Source organism: Leucoraja erinacea, chromosome 5 (genome assembly GCF_028641065.1).
Source record: "Leucoraja erinacea ecotype New England chromosome 5, Leri_hhj_1, whole genome shotgun sequence".
NCBI classification, from domain to species: domain Eukaryota; kingdom Metazoa; phylum Chordata; class Chondrichthyes; order Rajiformes; family Rajidae; genus Leucoraja; species Leucoraja erinaceus.
Window position 1 is genome coordinate 93,731,107 of NC_073381.1, and position 24,765 is coordinate 93,755,871.

At 44.3% G+C, this 24,765-nt stretch overlaps 1 protein-coding gene across 1 annotated transcript in view; it reads left to right on the top strand.

The window, feature by feature from the left end:
- The window catches only part of LOC129697686 (dynein axonemal heavy chain 6-like), a 415,092-nt gene that overhangs the window by 273,558 nt on the left and 116,769 nt on the right, over positions 1-24,765 (top strand). Inside the window, exons 45-48 of the mRNA XM_055636395.1 lie at positions 3,534-3,666; positions 7,296-7,548; positions 12,566-12,581; positions 23,256-23,455. Coding sequence (XP_055492370.1) covers positions 3,534-3,666; positions 7,296-7,548; positions 12,566-12,581; positions 23,256-23,455 — 602 coding nt within the window. The remainder of the gene's footprint in view (positions 1-3,533; positions 3,667-7,295; positions 7,549-12,565; positions 12,582-23,255; positions 23,456-24,765) is intronic.

Consider the following 24,765-nt stretch of genomic DNA (forward strand, 5'->3'; position numbering starts at 1 on the left):
CAGGAATTTAAAAAGCACGCATGTGTCACTTTAGACAAGTACTAAAAGCCACTTATCTCACGCATTATACACTCAGCATCCCTCTGCTGCACTTACATAATGATCAATAACCTATGCCACTAGTGAATAAAACAACACCAAAGGTGGTGGAAGTGTCACGTCACTACCCTGCACCTACAGTCTGTAGAACCGCTTGCTATCACTCACAAATGCTTCAAATTGCTACAGAGCCTGCTGCTGGCAGAGGCATCATAGACTCAACAGTCAAAGCTTCAGATGCCTTTCATAGCAATGGCAAAACCAATGTCACCAGAGAGAAGGAGATTGCTGGGTCAAAGTGTGAATACCTTGCTCCCCAAACTCTCAGATCCTCCACATGCGGTCAGGGCCTCACTCCCTGCACATGCTGCCTTCAAGGAGGCTGTGGTGTGGACTGGAGTATTGCCCATCTCCTCGTGGCCTGTTCATTTGCCAAAAACGTCAAGGCACTGCAGATTATTCACAGGGATCCACACTGAGATAAATATTAACCGCTGCCAAAAGATCATCCATTTGACAAAAAGACACACTTTAACCTTCCCAGTACTCTGTTTGGTCTTCTACTGTATGTGGATTATTGCAGTGCTGCCAACTAACATTTCAGGTGCAGAGGTACTATACCTGCTGAGGATGTCTCAGAAGATGTATGAAATATCTGCAGATGCTGGTTTAAATCGAATATAGACACAAAATGCTGGAGTAACTCAGTGGGACAGGCAGCATCTCTGGAGAGAAGGAATGGGTTACATTTCGCGTCGAGACCTTTCTTCAGACTGATCAACCTGAGAGCACCTGCAGCAACAGACTGGTTCCACCAAGATGCAAGATTTTTTTCCCCTATGGCTATTAAACTGTACAACTCCTCCCCCTTCTGGTGTGGGGGTAGACTGACTTCTCTTCACCCTCCCCCCTTCCCAATCTTTGCACACCCCAAATCCTGGGCTTTCCACTGGTCACACTAATTTCATGTTTCATGGATCTTGTTGTGTTTTATGACTGTTGGCAGACCAATTTCCCTCCTGGGATAAATAATGTTCAATCATGTTTAAATATGGTTACCCCTCATACCTTCTTCTTCCTCGTGTCCGGCCATCTTCTATATCACGTCTTTCCGGTCGGTCAGTGACGGTTGACGGTCGGTGGTTGCAGAATTGGCTACTTTAGTCAGTCACTGTGGTACAGTGTCTGTCATCAGCATCGCCCGGGATGCACCACGTGGAGGCTTCTGCTTGCATCCCACCCCTCATACCAAACCCCAAGGAATGCAGGCCCAGAACACAGAAACATAAGGCACACTGATCTGTTTTGTAGTAAATGCCTACTATGTTCTGTGTGCTGAAGCAAAGCAAGAATTGCATTGTCCTCTCAGGGACACATGATAATAAACTCACTTGAACTTGAACTTGGACTTATTCTGTTCTTTTTGAGTATGTCCACAGATGACATGCCGGAGTCGTTTAAAGACCAGCTGGTGAATGTGCGGTAAATGTTGTATACAGGGTTTTTAGTAAGGCTTTTGATAAGGTTCCTCATGGTAGGCCGATCCAAAAGATTAAGATGTACGAGATTCACGATAACCTGGTCGTATGCATTCAGAACTGGTTTATTCATAGAAGACGGAGGGGTGGTGGTGGAAGGAAGATATTGTGGCTGGAGGACTGTGACCAGTGGAGATTCCACAGGAATCAGTCTGATCAGTCTGAAGAAGGGTTTCGGCCTGAAACGTCGCCTATTTCCTTCGCTCCATAGATGCTGCTGCACCCGCTGAGTTTCTCCAGCATTTTTGTGTGCCTTCGATCTTCCAGCATCTGCAGTTCCTTCTTGAACACGAGATTCCACAGGATCTGTGCTAGGTCCACTGTTGTTTGTGATATATGTAAATGACCTCAACATACATTTAGATGGATTGTTGGGTAAGTTTGTTGATCACATCAAAATGCCTTACATCTGATAAAGGGCGTCGGACCTGAAATGATAACTAATTCCCTTTCCATTGAAGTTGCCCGACCTACTGAACTTTTGCAACATTTTCTCTTCTTGAAGCAGCATCCCTACAGATTCCCCACCACATAACGTTGCATCCACCATGGAAATGCTTCAGCACTGACATCCAGACCTTGTACCTAAGACCATATCTCCAGCTCCCATTCCTACAGTTCAAGGAATGACCTTTCAGGATGAACATCATCCATCTTTCATTGTGCTTAATGTGGTCAGGATTTCAATCATTACCAGACCGAAAAGATCCAACATCAGATTCTGAGAGCCAATCATCTTTTACTTTAAATTTCTCTTGCCTGCACCAGAACAGAAGTGTAGCAGTTGTATGCCTGTTACTAATCCAGAGATGCAGCTAATGATTGAAAGACATGTGTGCAAATCCCAGTGTGACAGCTGAGAAACTTTGAGCATAGTCATAGGGAGTCATACAGCACAGAAATAGGCCCTTCAGCCCAACCCATCCAGGCTGACCAAGATGCCCCATCCACACTAGCCCCACCTGCCTGCATTTGGTCCTTATCCCTCTAAACCTTTTCTGTACATGTACCTGTAAAAGTGTCTTTTCAATGTCGTTATACTAATAGCTGGTGAATGATTTGAGCTGGTATCAGTAATTGTCACTGTGCAACACTCAGATTATCAAGCCCATCTGGTTCTCCAATTTCATTGAGGGATGAGAATCGACTATCTTTCACCTGCCTGCGCCAATGATTTCCACACACCAGCAATGAAAATTGTTAAGTGAATGGTATTGGTATTAGTTTTCTTGTCATGTGTACCAAGATAAAGTGAAAAATGGTGTTTTGTGATCTACCCAGTCACATGAGTACAACAGCAGTGCAAAAGACAAAAATAAACATGCCAAATTCCGTGTTATAGAGTCATAGAGTGATACAGTGTGGAAACAGGCCCTTCAGCCCAATTTACCCACACCCACCAACATGCCCCAGCTACACTTGTCCCACCTGCCAGCATTTGGCCCATACCCCTCTAAACCTGTGTTTTCATGTACCTGTCTAACCGTTTCTTAAATGTTGGTATAGTCCCAGCCTCAACTACCTCCTCTGATAGCTTGTGCCATATACCCACCACCCTTTGTGTGAAAAAGTTACCCCTCAGATCCTATTAAATCTTCCCATTTACCTTAAACCTGCATCCTCTTGTCCTTGATTCACCTACTCTGGACAAGAAACCGATCTATTCCCCTTATGATTTTATACACCTCTATAAAAGCACCCTCATTCTCCGGCGCTCCAAGGAATAGAGACCCAGCCTACTCAACCTCTCTCTATAGTTCACCCCCTCGAGCCCTGGCAACATCCTTGTAAATCTTCTTTGTACCCTTTCCAGTTTATTATTGTTATTGAGATTAAAGAAAGATGACACAAAAGAAGATTGTAATATACACTTTCTGCCCATCATATTCAAGGTTGAAGGGCTGGTATAACAGGAAAGCCTTGTGGAAACTCCAGCTTTGTCTTTACTTTCTCCAGGTGAATCTGGCAATGGGAAGTCTTCTCTTCTTCAGGAAATGCTTTCCAAGCTGGAGAAATCCAAAGGCTCATCAGTCCAATCGGAGTCCATCCTGAACGACGTCTTCCTTTACAATGAGATGAAACATGACAGGTGAACATCAGCATGCATAAAAGGGGAGAAGCTGCACGATCTCTGGGGCCAATATCTAGTTACGGGATTGACCGCTGATTTGAATCAAGCCTCCTTTATTAAAAGCGTTGATGTAATTCTGTTATGTCCAGGAATTACTGCTTCCAGTGGTGTATAAAAGGAAGGCAGGCACTAGCGGGGTAGAAGATAGGGAGCAGCCTTGTTGGGAGAGGCTGTGGTAAAGTAGGTTATTGAGGATAAGAGCTGAGGCTGTGATTGGTGAAGTTTTGGCCAGGAGGCTGAGTGGAGGGTAACGGCAAGATAAGGTAACTCTTTTTGTGACTCTTCCATGGCCTTAGTACAAGATACAAGATACAAGATAAATTTAATTGTCACGTGTGCCAAATGGCACAGTGAAATGAATTCCCATACACGCAATACAATAAAAAAAAACAGGACTCAACACACTATAGAATTCAACACAAAACATCCCCACACAGCAGAACCAAAGTTTCCCACTGTGTGGGAAGGCACCAAAGTCAGTCTTCTTCCTAGTGCAGTCAAGATGGCAGTTAAAGCACGTTATGTTCCTCCTTCATGATGTGGGAAGCCAGGAAAACTTCCAATGGTGCTGAGGGAGTGCTGCACTGTGCGAGGATAATGATGAGGAGGGTCATGTGGATGGAGTGCCACACTGTGGGGGGCAGTGCAAAGGAGTGCAGTACTGTAGGAGGACATTGCCAAGGGAGTGTTTTGCTGTGGGAAGGCCCATACATAGGGAGCTCTGCAATGTTACATAGAAACATAGATACATAGACAATAGGTGCAGGAGTCGGCCTTTCGGCCCTTCGAGTCAGCACTGCCATTCAATGTGATCATCCGCAATCGGTACCCTGTTCCTGCCTTCTCCCCATACCTCTTGATTCTGCTAGCCCTAAGAGTATCTTTTGAATGCATCCAGTGAATCAACCTCCACTGCCTTCTGAGATAGAGAATTCCACAAAATATTTTCCTCATCTCAGTTCTAAATGGCCTACCCCTTATTCTTAAGGGGACAGCTCTGAGCGATCACCAAAGAATTGTATTGGCAGGGCTGAGTTATAGCCATACTGTCAGAGGGCTTGAGTAAGAGAGCTGTTTATAAAATACCTTTCTGCAACATCGATTCTGCATCATGGAACCAGACCACTTGTCCACTTTGACCAAGTTGCTTATCTGAGCAAGTCCCATATTCCTTTAAACCTTTCTATCCATCTGCCTGTCCAATTATCTCTTAAACTTTGTCATAGTACCTGCCTCAATTACTGTCTCTGGCAACTCATTCCCCATGCCCAATATTCTCGGTGTGAAAATGTTGCCCTCAAGTCCCCTTTAATTGTTTTCCCTCTCACATTAAATCTACGCGCTCTAGTTTTAGACATCGCAATCTTGAGAAAAAAGACTATTCAACTTATCTGCGTCCCCCGTGATTTCATATAGATCTACAGGTCACCCCTCAAACTCCAGTACTCCTGGGGTAAAATGACCCAACCTGCTCCTTATAACCCAAGCCCTCCTGTCCCATTCCAAAATCCAGGTGAATCTTTACTGCATCCTTTCCAGCTTCATTGAATCTTTCCTATAACTAGGTGGCCAGAACATCGCACAATTCTCTGTGTGTCGTCTTACCAACGTCTTGTAATAATTTGTCGCAACCAACTCACAAAGTCATTGCTCTGACTGTAGAAGGCTAATGGATCAATTGCCTTCTTTACCATTCAGTCTACCAGTCTCACTACTTTCAGTGAACTGTGTACTTGTACTCCTCGACCTCTCAGTTCTGCAACACTCTCCAGGGCCCTGACATTCACTGTGTTTAACTCACCACGATGCAGCACTTCACAATAAGCGAGTACAGTATTCCGACTGCGCATGCCCAGGTCAAAGGTCACTATGCATAAACATTGCTGGAAAGCAGTGGAGCTGCATATTTTATATTTGCACCTTTATATTTTCTGTTTTTTTCCAGCTTTGATTCTTCTGGCCCATTTTTCCAGTTGAACTAAATCAGTTGTAATCTAAGGTAATGTTCACTGTCCAATATACCACCTATTTTAGTGTTGACCACAAATTCACTAGCTACGCCAATTACATTCTCATTTAAATTGTTAATATGGATGACGAACAACAGTGGACCCAGCACTAATCCCTGCAGCTCACTGAAAAGCAACCCTCCACTACTCCTATCACCAAGCCAATTTTGTATCCACTTGGCATGCTCATCCTGCACCCTTTTTGATCTAACCTCCCGTACGAGCCTACATGCGGGACCTTGTCATAGGCCTTGCTAAAATCCATGTAGACCACCCTGCCCAGTTTAGTTTATTGTCACCTGTACCGAGGTACAGTGAAAAGCTTTTGTTGCGTGCTAACCAATCAGCAGCAAGACAATACATGATTATAATCGAGTCAGTTACACTGTACAGATACGTGATAAGGGAATAATGTTTAGTGCAAGGTAAAGCCAGTAAAGTCCAATCAAAGATAGTCCGAGGGTCACCAATGAGGTAGATAGTAGTTCAGGACTGGTCCCTAGTTGTGAATCAGTTGCCTGATAACAGCTGGGAAGAAACTGTCCCTGAATCTGGAGGTGTACGTTTTCACACTTCTGTACCTTTTGCCCAATGGAAGAGGGGAGAAGAGGGAGTGGCCAGGGTGTGCCTCGTCCTTGATTATGCTGCTGGCCTTGCTGAGGCAGCGTGAGGTATAAATGGAATCTTATCGAGGTGTATAAAATCATGAGAGGAATAGATCGGGTACACGCCCAGAGTAGAGGAATCGAGAACCAGAAACAATGGGCTTAAGGTGAGGAGAGGAAAGATTTTAATAGTAATCTGCGGTGTAACTTTTACACACAAAGGATGGTAGGTGTATGGCACAAGCTGCCAGAGGAGGTAGTTGAGGCTGGTACTATCGCAACGTTTAAGAAACATTTACACAGATAAATGGATAAGACAGGTTTAGAGGGATATGGGACAAACACTGACAGGTGGGACTAGTGTAGATGGAACATGTTGGGCGGTGTGGGCCTGTTTCCACACTGTAAGACTATGACTCTCTGACTCTATAAGATTAAATGTATTTTTTGAGAAAGTCATGCGGGTCTGTATTCTTTGGAGTTCAGAAGATTGAAGGGTGACTTTATTCAAGCATATAATCAATGCAGGGTGCTTGACAGGATAGATGTTGAGACATGGTCACGGGGAGGAGAGTGATAAACAAGAGGACAGGATTACAAACTAAAGACATTTAAAAATAAAGTGCATACTAATTTCTTCTCTCAGAGGGTAGTGAATTTCTGGATTTCACTATCTAAGGGGATGGCAGAGGCATTAGATATATTTAAAATGGAGACAGATAAATATTTGAAAGATAGAGGAACTGTTGTTTATGGGGAACTGGCAAAGAGGAGTAGTTGAGCAGACCCCCATTGAATGGTGGGGCAGACTTGAGGGATCTGGTTGCCGACGCTCGCTCCTATTTTCTTGTAGTCTCGTGTAGTTCTGAGGGGGTGACAAATGATCCAGATCTGTGTATTTTTTCTTTCATATTTCCAGGGAGGAAGAAGTTCAGTTTTAGTGATTGCTGTTTCCGTCTGCTTTCTTTCACAGCCTGGTGCCGCGTCTCACCCAGATGATAGAGGGCTTCAACAGGGAAATAGACAAGGGCACAACCTGCACTGACGGAGGTACGAGATCTCACAGTGGTAACAGTAGTGGTGGGTGTGCAAGGCAGCAAGCGCTTGTCAGAATCATGACCATAGCTGTCACTGTTCTTGGAATATTCCCGGGTAGATTCACTGACTCATGGTTTGCCCAGATAGACACAAAATGCAGGAGTAACAAAGCGGGACTGGCAGCATCTCTGGAGAGAAGAAAGGGGTGACGTTTCAGGTCGAGACCCCTTCTTCACCAGCGTGATTAGATCACCAGTGATGACTAGCCATCTGTTATGTAGTATCATCAGTATTCACCAACACGCCTGATGACTATTGCTGGTCCTTCATATTAGATGGAGGCTATTTATTCCATTGCGTGATTCATCTGTTTAGATGAGTTCACCTTCTCCAGTACTATTTTTTTAACTGATATTTGGCTTCTCCATTTCCACATTTTAACTGGGCCCTTGATTCTCTAATGCAGCTCGCAATCTCCCAGCATATTTGTTCTTCTAATGCCCATTACTATTTTTAGGGCCTATTTGTACACTCCAAATAAGGTGATCATCCTTGCTTTATTTCTGAAATCCACATCAAGAACCAGGGGACATAGGGTCATGGTGAGGAGGGAGAAACAATTATTAGGATCCAGAACCAGAGGAACACAGATATTGATGAACACAGTTGCAGGCTGGAGGGGCTAGATTGGTCCTACTTCTTATGTTTTATAAAGTAACAACACTTCCAACTACACAACCTTAGAAATAAATTGCACAGATTAACTAGAGAGGGAAGTAAAAGAGGTAGAAAAGTTGAATTACTGATCAGGGAGAATGTCACAGCGACACTCAGGGAGGATCTACTGGAGGGTTTGGCCTCTGAAACAATATTGGTAAATGCAAAAATAAGAAAGATACAATCACTCAGATGGGATTATACTCTAGGCCTCCCAAGAGCTAGCAGGAGGAACAGATATGTCGACTAATTATTGAAAGATGTTTGCCGATGATAGCGAAGGTGGTTTTACCAAAGGTTACAGCAGGATCTCGATCAGTTGGGCAAGTGGGCAGGGGAATGGTTAATTGAGTCCAATGTAGATCAATGTGAGGTGTTGCATTTTTAGCAGTCTAACCAGAGAGGACCTTCACAATATATGGCAAGGCTTTTGGTAGTGTTGCAGTAGAGGGATCCAGGAATGCAGGTACATAGTTCCTTGAAATTGGCATCACAGGTAGATAAAGTGGTCAAAAAGGCTTTCAGCACGTTGGCCTTCATCAGTCAGGTTACTGAGCATAGAAGTGTGTAGCAAGGAACTGCAGATGCTGGTTTATACCGAAGATAGATACAGAGTGCTGGAGTACCTCAGCATGTCAGGCAGCATCTCTGAAGAAAAGAGATGGATGACGTTTCAGGTTGGAACTCTTCTTCAGACACTTTCACATTCAACTTTTATACCTCTTTTGCCTTCCTCTCTATCAGGTCTGAAGAAGGGTTCCGACCTGAAACTGTACAACAAACTGAGTTGTCCTAGTGGGTGACTTTAACTTTCCCAGTATTGACTGGAACTTCATTTGTGCAAGAATCTTAAACTTTTCTAATCAGGACTTGTTAGAAGTATCCAATTGGTTTTCTTGAAACAGTGCGTGGATAGTTCAACCAGAGGAAGGAACATACTGGATCTTGTTTTGGGAAACATGCCAGGATAGGACGGTGATGAGAGCATTTTGGAAACAGTGATCACAGCTCAATAATTTTTAAGATAATTGTGAATCAGGATAAGTCTGGTCCTTGGAGGAAAGTGCTAAATTTGGGGAAAGTACTAAATTGGGAGAGGGCAAATTACAACATTATTCGGCAGGAGCTAGCAAAACTAAACTGGGAAAAGCTGGTAATGGCTAAGTTCACGTCTGACATGTGGAAGGCGTTTAAAGGCCAGCTGATCAGATTTCAGGACCGACTTGTTGTAGTAAGTAGGAGGGTTAAGGATGGCAAGGTAAGAAATCCTATGATGAGAGAGGTTGTAACTTTGGTCAGGAAGAAATAGGAAGCGTAAGGAAAAATGAAGGTTTAGGAAAATAAAGTCAGACAGGGCCATGGGGCAATATAAAGAAAGCAGGAAGAAAGTCAAGCAGGCAATTATATGGGCCCAATGTCATTGACAAGTCAGATTAAAGACAATCCCATTATATTGTACACATCTATATTACTAAATCTCTGATCTTGACCGCTTTTAGCCGACTGTGCTGCGATTTCCGAGAGAACGCCGCCACCTACGGCCATCATTTTTAGCCACCTCGCTCAGAGCCCCCCTCCACCGTATGAGTGGAGGATTTTTTCCGTCAATTAAAAATGAGAGATATTAATGTTTTTACAAAATTCCCCATTCTCTCTGCTGCACCCGCTGGCGGCAGGGGGAGGGACTATAAAACCAGGAAGTGTCGTGCCTCACTCAGTCTCTGCCAGACCCAGGAAGCGAGAGGGTCTGGCAGAGACTGAGCTGAGAATAACACTGAACACACGTCTACTCCACGGTGAGTCCCCTTGATGCCCTGTAAAGTGTCTGCAGCGTAATTGTTTGCCTCGCCTTTTTTGACAAGTTTGTGTTCACAAAATGAATTTTGGTTGTCGGGTGGCTGCAGCCCAATTGTTTGCCTTGGCTTGGCTTTTAAAATCGTTGCAACAGTTGGATGCCTGCCCAAGCATCCATACGGCCCACAATGTCTATACTAGCCCTCTGGAAACCAGTACCTTCAGCCCGCAACACCCATACTAGCGCAACAGTCATGGGTATACAAGGAGTAAAAAAGGTGCCAGAGAAGGGGGCATCCATGCAGAGCCCCCATGTTGAGGATTATCATAGAGGATGATTTGTCCCCTATCCTTATTGATTGAGGTCTGTTGGTCAGGAAGTCGAGGACCCAGTTGCAGAGATGAGTGCTGACTCCAAGTCCCGTGAGTTTGGTGATAAGCTCGGATGGTATAATGGTGTTAAATGCTGGACTGAGGTTTATGAATAGGAGTCTGACATCGGTGTCTCTCTTACCCAGGTGTTCCCAAGGATGAGTCTAGGGCTAGGTAGACTGTATTTAATGCGCTCCATAACTAGCCTCTCAAAACATTTCATGATGGTGGATGTCAAGGATACTGGATGATAGTTGTGTAGGCATGAGGTGCAGATGGATTGGTTAGTAAGTTTACAGACAACACAAAGATTGTGAAAGTGAAAAAGGTCAATGGATACAGCAGGATGTAGATCAGTTGCAAATATGGACGGAAAATTGGTGCTGCAATTTCATTTGGGCAAGTGTAAAATTGTCAACTCAGATTTCTGAAAGTGGTAGCACAAGTAGATAACATGATAGTGAATGTGTATGATATGCTTGCTTCATCAGTCAAAGCATCGAGTATAAGATTCAGGAAGTCATGTTGCGGCTTTATAAAACTTTGGAGTATTATACGCAGATCTGGTCGTCCCATTACAGGAAGGATGTAGAGGCTTTGGAGAGGGTGCAGAGGAGGTTTATCAGAATGCTGTCAGGATTACAGGGCATTAAGTAAAAGGAGAAGTTGGACAAACTTCTTGTTTATTCTGGAGCGTCGGAAGCTAGGTTTGTAAAATTATGGGAGGTATAAATGTACAGTCAGAATCTTTTACCTAGGGTGTAAATGTTAAAGATTAGAGGGCAGAGCTATGTGAGAGGGGAAAGTTGAAAGGAAATATGTGGGGCATGTTTCTTTACACAGAGAGTTGTAGGTGTCTGGAATGTGGTGGTGGTGGAAGCAGATGTGATAATGGCATTTAAAAAGCTTTTAGATAGGCATATGGATATGCAGGGAATGGAAGGATATGGAGTATGCAGAATGCATATGCATGCAGAAGTCATTCATTTAGTTGGGAATCAGGTTCTGCACAGGCATTATGGGCTGCAGGGCCTGCTCCTGTGCTGTACTGTTCCATGTTCTATGGTCTAACATGTAATATCTCTCCACGTTTCCTGTTCTCTCAGTGTTGTGCAGTGAGACACTCTTATACTGAGGCTCTGCAAAGGTGCACTAGGCCAGAGTGTGCAGGGACTAGCATTCTCATTACATGGGTCACAGTCTCCAGTTAAGCAATGCAATTAAGTGATGCATGCATTTCCAAGGATGCCAGCTCAATGGCAGGTTCATGTATTTGGGTCACATTACATTGAATTTCATGAACTGAGACACATATAATTTGGCTCTGAAGCACCAACTCTAAAGAGAACTGAAGGACACCTCACTGGAGAAGGAGGTGGGTGGTGGTGAGCATAAGACCTCAGGTTTTGCTGAATGAATAATAAGATTAAACGAGAACTTACCAGTTTGAAGTTTGATCTGTATTTTATGAGGAGTTACGACGAGATATTACGTGAAGAAGCCCGCCAGGACGCATGCGTGTCATTCTTCAAAGCAGCGGTGTGAAATCACAGATAACTGTAATGACTAAACATAGTAAGATTAGAGAAGAGATTCCAGTTAAGTATATGATCAGGGTGGGAGCGGAGGGCACACAATCCCTCATCGTAACTCCTCATAAAATACAGATCAAACTTCAAACTGGTAAGTTCTCGTTTAATCTTACAATTTTACTTCGGATTCACGTGAGTGACTACGTGAAGATTTTAAAGCTCTGTGATTTCATGCCGTGGAAACGAGTCCATGCTTCACGTCTGCCTTGGCTGTGGGAGGAATTGTGTTAACATAATTTGGACATGAGTACGACATTGAAATCATGAAGTTTATTAACACAAATTATAACCCTTTTTTGGGTTTGAATTAATTTACAGAACTTAAATTTTTTTCTGCAAATGTTCCAGGTTTCATTACTGGCTTATTATAAAATAATTGGAATGTTCTTTTCCCGGACCATCCTGCTGCTTCAAGGACTTGGTCTGTAGGTACATCCAATTGTATTGCTGCCGATGTAGCTGCAGCCCTGGTGGAATGAGATTTTAAAATGTTAGTATCCACCCCAGCCTGTGTAAGCACCTGTTTCAGCCATCTTGAGATGGTCTGGACCGTCACTCTTTTGTGTGGTTGCTTGTGGCTGACCAAGAGTCCCTTCTCATTGCCTCTTAGGATTTTTGTTTTCTCTATGTATAATGACAGGTGTCTGATTATACAGAGACGGTCATCTGTAGGGTATGACCTAAATTGTATATTAAGTTCTGCTGATCCCTGTCTGTTCTGCTTTACTAGTTCGTAGATGTGGAATGTAATATTGTCAGGTGTGGAATTCATGTTGTCCAGTCTAAGTTTGTGCAGTGACTGTACCCTCTGTGCCGTGACCAATGCCATTAGCATGACTGTTTTTAAAGTCAGTCTGTGTAGTGACAGCGCTGTTGCTGGAGACCAATTTCTTAGCGTCTTCAGGACAATGCTTACATCCCAAATTTGGGAGTACCTGGTTTTTGGGGGATTTGTATTAAAGATTCCCCTCATGAGCTTTGTTACCAGGGGGGTGTGTCCCTACAGAATAACGCTCTGTCCCTTGCCATAGGTAAGTCGATAAGGCACTTCTGGCGCTGTTGATGGCACTGTAACTGAGCCCCTCATCATAGTGGAGGCCGGGATGTTCATGTTCCTGCTGGTGATGTTGTTTTTGTGGCAGTACATTTCCCACTTCCTGATATAGACCAGATACTGTTTTTTAGTTGATTGTCTTTGGGCCGCCGAGATCATGTTTGCTGTTCGGTCCGTTAGTCGTAGTTGTAGCAGTGTTGTTTTCAAACTCTACAAATCAATAAGTTCAAGTATTTATGGCATGGGTGGCTATCCCTTGTTACGGGATGTAGCAATAAGTCTGGTCTATGTGGGATAGTAATACATGGTTCTAATGCCATGTTTTGTACCACTGGGAACCATGGTTGAGTAGGCCAATCGGGTACTACCAAAATATCAGACGCAGAGTCTTATAGAAACATAGAAACATAGAAATCAGGTGCAGGAGTAGGCCATTCGGCCCTTCGAGCCTGCACCGCCATTCAATATGATCATGGCTGATCATCCAACTCAGTATCCCGTACCTGCCTTCTCTCCATACCCTCTGATCCCCTTAGCCACAAGGGCCACATCTAACTCCCTCTTAAATATAGCCAATGAACTGGCCTCAACTACCCTCTGTGGCAGAGAGTTCCAGAGACTCACCACTGATATCCAAATATCTCTCTGGATACACCATTGCCTAATTGAATTAGCCAGATTGTCACATGATATCGATTTGTTTCCACCCATGTGGTCAATGTATGCTACCACGGTGGTATTGTCTATTTGTAATCTGACATGCTGGTGATATGACCCAGTACAATATGACTTTAGGCCATGGAATGCACCCAACATTTCCAAGTAGTTTATGCCAAATGTGAGTAAAAAAGATGCCTCCTGTGCAGTCCATCTACCTCCACAGCTGGTGATGGTATTGGTGGCTCCCCAGCCAAGTGCACTGGCATCAGTTTGTAGTACCATAGAAGGGTTACTGACAATGATTGGGTTGGAACAAAGCCAGATGTTATCTATCCAACCTCTTAGTTCCATTTTGGCTTGGATTGGTAGTTTCATAGGTCTGTCAAAGTGACCTCCATTAATTTTGAGCGCTTGTATTTTTGCTCTCTGTAAGTTTTGGTAATGTAGAGGTCCAAATTGTGTGGCTGGAAAAGCAGCCACCATTTTACCAATTACTTTTGCTACCAATCTGATGGATGGTTTCCTGATGTCAATGAGGTTATTGCAAGCCTCTATGAAATCTCTAGCCTTCTCCTTAGGCAGTGTCACCGACATGTGAATTGAGTCAATGGTGAATCCCAAATAGTCCTTAGTATTGGAAGGCGTTAGTTTAGATTTAAGTGGATGGATGATAAATCCCAGTTTTTCAAGTAATTGTTTTGTGGCTGTTACTGTTTGTATGGCCAATTCCAAAGTTTTGCCCACAATGAGTATGTCATCTAAATATGCCATAACCATGTGTTTATGTTTCCGTAGAAACGCTAGGGCTGGTTTTAAACTTTTTGTGAACAGCCTGGGGGCTGATGATAGCCCGTTTGGCAGTGCTTTATACTGCCAAAGTTGTCCCATCCAGTTAAATTTTAAGTAACATCTGTGGTCACCTCGTATAGGCACTGTATAGTAAGCATCTTTTAAATCGATGCTGGCCATGAAATAACCTTTGGAAATTAATTATTTAGCAGTAACAAAGGTTTCCATTTTAAAGTGAAAAGTGACTATTAAAGTTTAAAGTGATCCGACAACCACCATCTTTTTTGATTTTGGTAAATATATTGGACACGAATTCTAATGATTCGTGTTGTGTTTCCTCAATTACACCTTTTTTGTAAAGCCGCTCCAGTTCTACTTGTGCCTCTGATTTTTCTTTATCAGAGAGTACGAACACTCGGTTTGGTATATGTTGAACTGGAGGGCTATACTGGTGTATAAACTCTATTGTATATCCCTGGATACTGCTTAAAATGTAAGTATCAGTTGTTAACATGCTCCATGCATTCAGAAAATAGTGTAATCTCCCCCCAACCTCCATGCTCTCCATATTTTTTAGGGAACCAGACCCACCTACCTCCATTGTTACCAGTGGCAGGTTTACTTCTTTTTGTAGTGCCTTCGTTGTTGTTGTTGCGCTGGTGTCTGGTTTTTCTGTTTGGTTGGCGTTGGAGGTCCCCGCATCCTCCAAGAAGGCCGGCCTGGGCCATGGCCTAAAAAAGACTCATGTTTGGAATACCGTGCCTTCGAGCTTTCACCAGTTCTACTGGTGGGTGCGTAGGGGTGTTGTCTTTGGCTGTAGTGGGTTTTCGTTGGTGTTCCTTTTATTAGTCCCAGGGTTTTGGCTTCCTCATCGAGTTCTTTTACTTGTTTCAACAGGTTGCCTCCAAACAAGAGTATAGGTGGTTTTGAGGTCCCGGGTTTGCATAGTCCTGCGAATTTTGGGTTCAGTGTAGGTTGTATGGCACTTTTCCTGATGTTGTTTATCTCATACTGGGTATTACAGAATAGTGCCAGTGCATCTTGTTGGTCCTGGGACATTTCCTTTTCGTCCACTGTACGGGCAAATGCTGTTATCCCTGCGGTCAGTAATTTCAGTACTTTTTGCAATTTTACATCCATACTCCTGACTCCTGTTCCAATGTGTTTCCATATGCAGTTGTTTACTATTGGAACGTTTAGAGATATGCAATTGCCCGGTGCCTGGTGTCTTGCTGTGGTGTCCAGTACAGCCTGCTCTTGTAGCTGGTTTAGAGACATGTAGTCTATGCTGGCAGCAAGCTTTGGCTCCAGATTTTTACCAGTCTGATCCTGCTGTATAAAATTGGACACCATGTCCAGTAGGTTCTCTTCCTGCACCCCATGCACACTTATCTTTTCTTCTGCGGACCCCTCTTCCAGGTCAGCCCAGAACTGACCCGCAGTGCTTCCCTCCGATGAGGTGGAAGCACTGTGCAGCCCTTGAAAAGGTACTGCTGTGGGTTTATCATAGGGCCCACAGTGACCCGACTCCACCTCCCGGAGCCTGTCACGTTGGAGCAAATGCTCCATACAATGCTCTATTCGGCTCCAGCGTTTTCGGTCGCTGGCCGCCCGCGGTGGTTCAAAGTCGGACTCCTCTGAGTCCACGACCTTGTTCATTTTGTGTCTAGCCTTGCCGCCTGGCCGCGTGGATCTGGCCAGTGCCAAATTTGGAGAATTTGGGATTTGGAGAAACCCCTGTACTGAGTCAGCGGATAAGAATGGGACAACATTAAAGCTCAGACAATTTCTGCTCAGGTCTGTCAGTCGAGTAGCTTTTATTAAGACAACCGACCGTTTATTTTTGTGCATTAGTTGCTGTAAACTAAACAGGATATCAGGTGGTGCAGATTCCCACTTTGCACAATGAACTAGTGGACCAGACTGCCACCTAGAGTTCTGACTGCTCATAACTCTAGGCTATAGTACTGTGCAAACACTGAAGGGGCACAATCATTTGCCATGATTTTTAAACCAATAGGTTTAAACCCATCTTAACTTGGGTTGGAATCGTGGAAGGAGCAAATATAAATGAGTTGTGTGTGATATACAAATAACATAAATGCATGATTCCTAGACTTTCAAGAGAGTTTATTTGTCATATACACTGGGTATGAACTGGAAGAATAATATTGTTATTTGCTGCAACTTTACAGACTCATTCGATGCAACAACAAAAACAACAACAATAAATATATAGCACATTATTGGTTATTCTAAGTAAACCAGACCATGATAGTGAAAAAACAAAGTGCATGGGACAACCATTATAGGGCAAAGACCATTGTGGTTGGTTGCTGAGATAGAATTGTGTGTTAGGGTTGTGTATAGAATAGTTTCTTTATTGTCATTGTAACATGGGCCATGTACAACGAAATTTAAAATGTCAGCCAGTCAGTGCAGCATTCAAACATTTCTAAAGCTAACGAAACATCCACGGTAAAATAATAAAGATAAGCAAATAAATAAAAAACACAGACAAAGCACGCATACACACCCAACCCTCCATCCTTCTGTCGATTTCACCGTTACCACAGTCCCTTAGTCTGTATCGCCCCTGCGTTCCTTGGCGGCCACATTTAGTGCTTTTATAGCAGTGGGGTAAAAAACTGTTTTGTAGTTTATTTGTCCTTGTCGTTTATTTTCTGTACCGTCTGCCTGCTGTAAACAGTTCAAACAGGGAGTGTCAGGGGTGGGAGATGTCCTTTATTATATTCTGGTTTTTTTGGTGCAGCGGGAACTGTGTAAGTCCTCCAAGGTAAGGAGAGGGCATAGTACCGACAATCCTCTGGGCGTTGTCAATGGCCCTCTGGAGCGCTTTCCTCTGAGCCACTGTGCAATCTGGTGTACCACACGCATACACATAAATGTTAGTATGCTCTCAATGGATATACCGATAAAAGGACAGCAGCAGCCTCTGAGTGATGTTGTTCTTCCTGAGCACCCTCAGGAAGTGCAGTCTCTGCTGGACCTTTTTCAGCAGCGCAGTGGTGTTCACGCTCCACGTCAGGTCCTCCTCAATGTGGATTCCCAGGAAGCGGAAATCCGCCACCCTCTCTACACAGTCCCCTCTGATGGTCAGTGGTACCATGTCCGTTTTGTTTTTCCTGAAGTCTATTATTACCTCCTTCGTCTTTGAGGTGTTGAGGAGCAGGTTATTTTCTTCGCACCACACTGTCAGCTGCTCCACCTCATCCCGGTAGGAGGGTTATTCTTGATGGGAAGAAGCTGCTCTTGAACCAGGAGGTAAAGGTCAACGAGATGAGAGTATGGCCAGGATGGTGTGGGCCTTCGATATATTCCAGTCCATCTCCTGGATCCAGAAATCATCATTCCCTCATGTTCCTTTGTAAAGCAATCTTTCACTCAATTATTCTTATTCTTAATGTTATTTTTTTCTAGTATTATTAAGATTAATATTATCCGTACCATAATCTTGCCAAGATACAGCCCAAGTTATGTAGGCTGAGTCTGAGATAAAAACAACTTGAGGGGGTCCTATACATAAGCAAAATACAAGAGATGGCAGAAGCCATTGTCTGGTAAATGTAGACCGGAGTCAGCTTGTAATACTCCAAATGCAAGGAGCCCCGACAGGTAAAGCCAATGAACTCAGTGTTAGGATAGATACGTGGATGTTAGGATGTTATAGCCATTACAAACCTGACTAAGGGAGGGATAGTAGTGTGTAGGAAGGAACAGCAGATGCTGATTTAAACTCGCTAGAATTTAGAAGATTGAGGCGGGACCTTATAGAAACTTACAAAATTCTTAAGGAGTTGGACAGGCTAGATGCAGGAAGATTGTTCCCGATGTTGGGGAAGTCCAGAACAAGGGGTCACCGTTTAAGGATAAGGGGGAAATCTTTTAGGACTGAGATGAGGAAAACATTTTTCACACAGAGAGTGGTGAATCTCTGGAATTCTCTGCCACAGAAGGTAGTTGAGGCCAGTTCATTGGCTATATTTAAGAGGGAGTTAGATGTGGCCCTTGTGGCTAAAGGGATCAGGGAGTATGGAGAGAAGGCAGGTACAGGATACTGAGTTGGATGATCAGCCATGATCATATTGAATGGCAGTGCAGGCTCGAATGGCCGAATGGCCTACTCCTGCACCTATTTTCTATGTTTCTATGTTTCTATGTTTCTAAACCGAAGATAGACACAATAAACCGGAATAACTCAGCTGCTCAAACAGCATCTCTGGAGAAAAGGAATATGGTAGGTTTTCTTTCCTCCAGAGATACTGTCTGACCCGCTGAGTTACTTCGACATTTTGTATCTCTCTGTGGAGGGATAGGACTGGCAGCTTAATGTTGCTGAAGTGGGGGTAAAAGAGATGGGGAAGATGGTTTATTGATTAAGGAGAACATCATGGCAGTTGTCAGAAATGGCATCACTGATGGTACGTTGCGTGAGACTATATGGGTTGAATTGAGAAATGAAAAAGGGATGATTACCTTGGTGGGTGTGTGCTATAGACCCCCAAATAGTCCCACAAGGACTTTATTCCTTGGAGCGCAGGAGGCTAAAGGGTGATCTTATGGAGGTGTATAAAATTACGTGGGGAATGGATAGTATTTTACTCATTGCAGGGGGAATCCAGAACAGAAGAATACACTAGATTTAAGGTGAGGGGCAAGATTTAATAGTAGCCTGAGAGGTCACTTCTTCCTCAGCGGGTGGCAGGTATATGGAAGGAGCTGCCAGAGGAGGTAGATGAGGCTGGTACTATAACAGCATTTAAAAATTAACTTGGACATGTTCATGGATAGGAAAGATTTGGCAATATATGTACCAATGGGTATCTTGGTTGGGATGGCCGAATTGGGCCAAAGGGCCTGTTTCCGTGCTGTATGATTATATGACTAAATGTGGACCAACCAACATCTTACAGAGCTGCATCATAATTTCCTGACTCTTACACTCAGTCCCTCGGCCGATAAACGCAAGCATACCATACTCTTTCTTTACCATGCTATCTACTTGTGTGGCCCAATTCCAGGGAGCCATAGATCCCTCTGTACATTAATGTTGTTAAAGGTATTGCCATTAACTGTATACTTTCCCCTTACATTCGACCTTCCAAAGTGCAAAACCTCACACTTGTTTGTATTAAATTCCATCTATCATTTATCTGCCCATTTCTCCTCACATTAGTGCAAAACACAATGAGAAAAAGAAAGTCCATGGTAATGGAAGAGGTTGTCCATAGTTGTTGAGGTAGGATTATAATTGTGCAAGTTGGTTCAAGAACCTGGTGATTGCAGGAAAGTAGCAGCTCCTGATCCTGCTGGTGTGTGACCGCTTGCTTCGGTACATTCTACCTAATGTAAAAGCAAGAAGAAGGCATGGTGGGGATCTTGATGAACTTGAGGCAGTGCCTCATGTAGAGGCTTTTGATGAAGGAGGAGGCTGCGCCTTTGATGGATCGGGTTGAGTGCAGCACGCTCCGCAGCCTCTGCTGTCTCAGTGCATTGGAATTGCCACACCAAGCCACGATGCAACCAGTCAGGGTCTACTACATCTGCAATGTTTGTTCGGGTATTTGGTGACATGCCGAATCTCTTTAAACGTCTCATGAGAGTAGAGGCGCTGGCCCACCTACTTCGTGATTATATCCATGTGCTGGGCCCAGGGCGGGTTGTCCCAAATGTTAACTCCCAGGAATTTAAAGGCTAATCCACCATTGAAAACTGGTGGGTTGATGCACAATTATTTTTTTTAAAAACTAGTCCAAAACAATGACTTTCCCTTTCTGAAGCCAACAATTGGTTCCTTTGTCTTGTTGACATGGAGCTAGAGGTTATTGTTGAGGCACCACTCAGCCAGGTGTTCTATCTTGCTCCTCTGCGCTGGCTTATCACCACCCATAACTCAGTCAACAACAGTGGTGTCATCAGCAAATTCAAATATGGCACATAATCATAGGTGAAGATTTGAGCAGATAATTAAGCCCTGAGGTCATCTCTATGCATCGTGCGCTCTGGGGAAAATAAGACAGCCAATCCAGTCTTTCTTTATAGTTTCATCCTCAGGCTTGGTAATATTGTAAATCTGTTTTTGCTATAACATGATTTCCCAACTGTGCTCAATATCTTATCCAATGTGGGGCTGCCGCTTCATCACCCTGTCCGAATGTGAACTGAATGTAAACTATGCACCTGTATCCCTGGGTCTCTGTTCTACAACACTTCTCAGGATCCTGCCACTTAATGTTTAAGTTTTCACTTAATTTGTCTTACTACAATATTATGCCTTTCATTTATCTGAATTAAACTCCATCTGCCATTCCTCAGCCCCTTGGACCTAGTTGACCTAGACCCCTTTCTAATCTTAGATAACCTATTCACTGTCGATGACACCACCAATGTTAATGTCATTTATAAACTTACTAACCATTCCACCTACATTCATATCCAAATCGCTGATATAAATAATGAACAAGGCTGAACCCAGCACTGATCCCTGTGACTCCAGTCTGAAGACAGTCCTCTACCAACATCCCCTGCTTCCTATCTTCAACCCAAAATTGTAATCAGTTAGCTAGCTTATGCTGGATCCCATGTGTTCTAATCTTCTAGATCAGCCTACCTTGAGGTGCCATGTCAAAATCCTCACTTATGTCCCTGTAGACAACATGTATCACGCTGTCCTTATCACCCTTCTTTGTTACCTCTCCAAAAGCTTCAATCAAATTTTGAGACACGATTTCCCATGCACCAAGCTATGCTGACTATTCCTAATCGGTCTTTGCCTTCCCCATGTAGATCCGGTCTTTCAAAATCCCCTCCCCCATAACTAACTTAGGCTCACCTGTTAGTAGTTCTCAGACTCTTCCTTGAACACCATTCTTATAAAGAGGCCCAACATTAGCCTCCCTCTAGTTTCCCAGCACCACACCCAAACGTCTTCACCTCTCATCTGAGCCTTAAGGCCGCAATTACATTTGTGTAGCATCGTTCAACACATCAGGGTGCCACAACCAAGAACGGGTCGTGACCAAATAGAATACCACAATGTTGCAGATGCTGGAAATCGGAAACTAAAGCAGAAAAAAGCTTGAAATGCATAACATTTCAGACAGCATTACATGTTCTGGATATTAACTCGATGTACGCTGAGTGTTTCCGGCATATCCTGACTTCATAATTGACCTGGTACATAGCCCCGTACTCTCTTCCTCAGCACTGTCCAGATGGCATTATGGTGCTCCGTCAACACTTCCCTCCTGAAAGGGCATTCAGTGCTCCACAGGGAGCAGTGTTATTCCACTGACAGTCAAGCATTTCCCTACCAATACCCCTTCCACAGTGTGGCAATCCCTCATAACTACCTCTCCTTCATTGCATGGCTCCTTGAACATTACCCCTCCTGCAGTGAGGCACTCCCTCAATAGGGCACCTTTCAAACTTTTGTGAAGTAATGGGGATCATGAATGAACCTTAATCCATTTTCTATCTTCAGCTGAGCTTTCTCCAACATATCTGGGTATTAAGTCATTAGACACGAAAAGCTGGAGTAACTCAGCGGGCCAGACAGCGTCTCTGGAGAGAAGGAATGGGTGATGTTTCGGGTCGAGACCCTTCTTCAGACTGGTTAGGGATAAGGGAAATGAAAGATATAGACGGTGATGTAGAGAGATAAATAACAATGAATAAAAGATATGAAAAAAGTAACGATGATAAAGGATACAGGCCATTGTAAGTTGTTTGCAGGGTGAAAATGCGAAGCTAGTGCAACTTGGGTGGGGGGAGGGATGGAGAGAGAGACAAGGAATGCCGGGGCTACCTGAAATGAGAGAAATCAATATTCATACTACTGTGCTGTAAGCTGCCCAAGCGAAATATGAAATGCTGCTCCTCCAACTTGCGTTTAGCCTCACTCTGACAATGGAGGAGACTGAGGATATAAAGGTCTGTGTAGGAATGGGAAGAAGAATTGAAGTGTCCAGCAACCGGGAGATCAGGTTGGTTCACACGGGCTGAGCGAAGGTGTTCCGCAAAACGACCACCCAGTCTGCGTTTGGTCTCGCCCGCCGATGTATAAGAGTCCACATCTTGAACAACTGATACAGTAGAAGAGGTTGGAGGAGGTGCAAGTGAACCTCTGCCAAACCTGAAAGGACTGTCGGGGTCCCTGGACAGAGTCGAGGGAGGAGGTATAACGACAGGTGATGTATCTTCTGCGGTTGCAGGAGAAGGCACCTGTGGAGGGGGTGGTTTGGGTGGTAAGAGATGAGTTAACCAGGGAGTTGCGGAGGGAACGGTCTCTGCGGAAGGCGGAAAGGGGTGGAGATGGGAAAATGTGGCTAGTGGGAGGATCCCGTTGGAGGTGGGGGAAATGTTGGAGGTTTATGTTGTATGCGACGGCTGATGGGGTGGAAGGTGAGGACTAGGGATACTGTGTCTGTTGCGACTAGGGGGAGGGGGAACAAGGGCGGAGCTGCAGGGTACCGAGGAGACACGAGTGAGGGCCTCATCTATGATGGGAGAGGGGAACCCCCATTCCCCATTCCCTGGTTCCTACACAGACCTTTCTGTCCTCGGTCTCCTCCATTGTCAGAGTGAGGTTAAACGCAACTTGGATGAACAGCATCTCTTATTTCATATGGGCAGCTTACAGCACAGTAGTATGAATATTGATTTCTCTCACTTCAGGTAGCCCCGGCATTCCCTCTCTCTCTATCCCTCCCCCACCCAAGTAACACTAGCTTCTCATTTTCACCCTCGATGCTGCCTGTTCCGCTGAGTTACTCCAGCTTTTTGTGTCTATCATCAGTTTAAATCAGCAACTGCAGTTCCTTCTTACATATTAAGTCATTAGGTTTGTTATCTTCGGAGATTAATGGGCTTTCTTTCCCCTCCTGAATTGGCTCAGTTTGCAGCGGGCCACGTTTTGATTTGAGCAAGAAGTACAGTGCTCAAGCCGACACCACATTCAGCCGTGACATCAAGGAGATGGTGTTTGCCAACATACTGATGAGCACTCAGACTACTTCAGCTCAAATCCAGGCTCACATCTTGAATACCCTGATGAAGAGAATCAGAAACAAGCGAAGCCCAGAGAAGACCAGAAAGGTTAGTGCACTAATGTAGGAGGACTAGGTCGGGTCACGCCAGCTCAACTGTACTCCCAGGTAAACCATACTGCCGCCACTGCAGTGATGAAGATCAATGAGGCATAGTCAAGAGGGAGGTCAGGAATTAATTTATTGCTTGTAATCACCGTATATTGTGTTATTTACAATGTTCATACTGTAGCTATTTCTATTGTTAACTATAGTTCATGGTACTATAGTTCATAGTTATTTCATACATTGCTCATAGTTAACTTTGGGAAGGTGCTGGTGAGACATAGAAACATAGAAAATAGGTGCAGGAGTAGGCCATTCGGCCCTTCGAGCCTGCACCGCCATTCAATATGATCATGGCTGATCCTCCAACTCAGTATCCTGTACCTGCCTTCTCTCCATACCCCCTGAGCCTTTTAGCCACAAGGGCCACATCTAACTCCCTCTTAAATATAGCCAATGAACTGGCCTCAACTACCTTCTGTGGCAGAGAATTCCACAGATTCACCACTCTCTGTGTGAAAAATGTTTTCCTCATCTCTGTCCTAAAAGATTTCCCCCTTATCCTTAAACTGTGACCCCTTGTTCTGGACTTCCCCAACATCGGGAACAATTTTTCTGCATCTAGCCTGTCCAACCCCTTAAGAATTTTGTAAGTTTCTATAAGATCCCCCCCCCAATCTTCTAAATTCTAGCGTGTACAAGCCGAGTCTATCCAGTCTTTCTTCATATGAAAGTCCTGACATCCCAGGAATCAGTCTGGTGAACCTTCTCTGTTCTCCCTCTACGGCAAGAATGTCTTTCCTCAGATTCGGAGACCAAAACTCATGGTGAAGAGGCTCCCACTGTGCCTGTAGGGAGGGGGTTCTAAGAGTTTGACCTAGCGATGATGGGCTACTGATAAGGCCGTGACTTAGTGGGGAACCTGAAATTGATGATGCAGGTGCCTGCTTGCAGAGGTGGTGGGTTTGCAGGTGCTGTTGAATTGCCTGAGCGATTAATCGCATTTCATTTAGGAGATGCTGCACACTACAGCCACAGTGCACCTGTGGTGGGTGAACGTACATGTTCCCAGTGAGTGTGCATTCAGTATGTTCTCAGCCGACAACTTTGTAGGAAGGAACTGCAGATGCTGGTTTACACCAAAGATAGACACAAAGTGCTGGAGTAACTCAGCGGGACAGACGGCATCTCTGGATAGGATATCTCCTGGTTGCTAAACACTTTAACTCCCCCTCCCATTCCCATGCTGACCTTTCTGTCCTGGGCCTCCTCCACTGTTAACAGTGACGCCCAACGCAAATTGGAGGAAGAGCA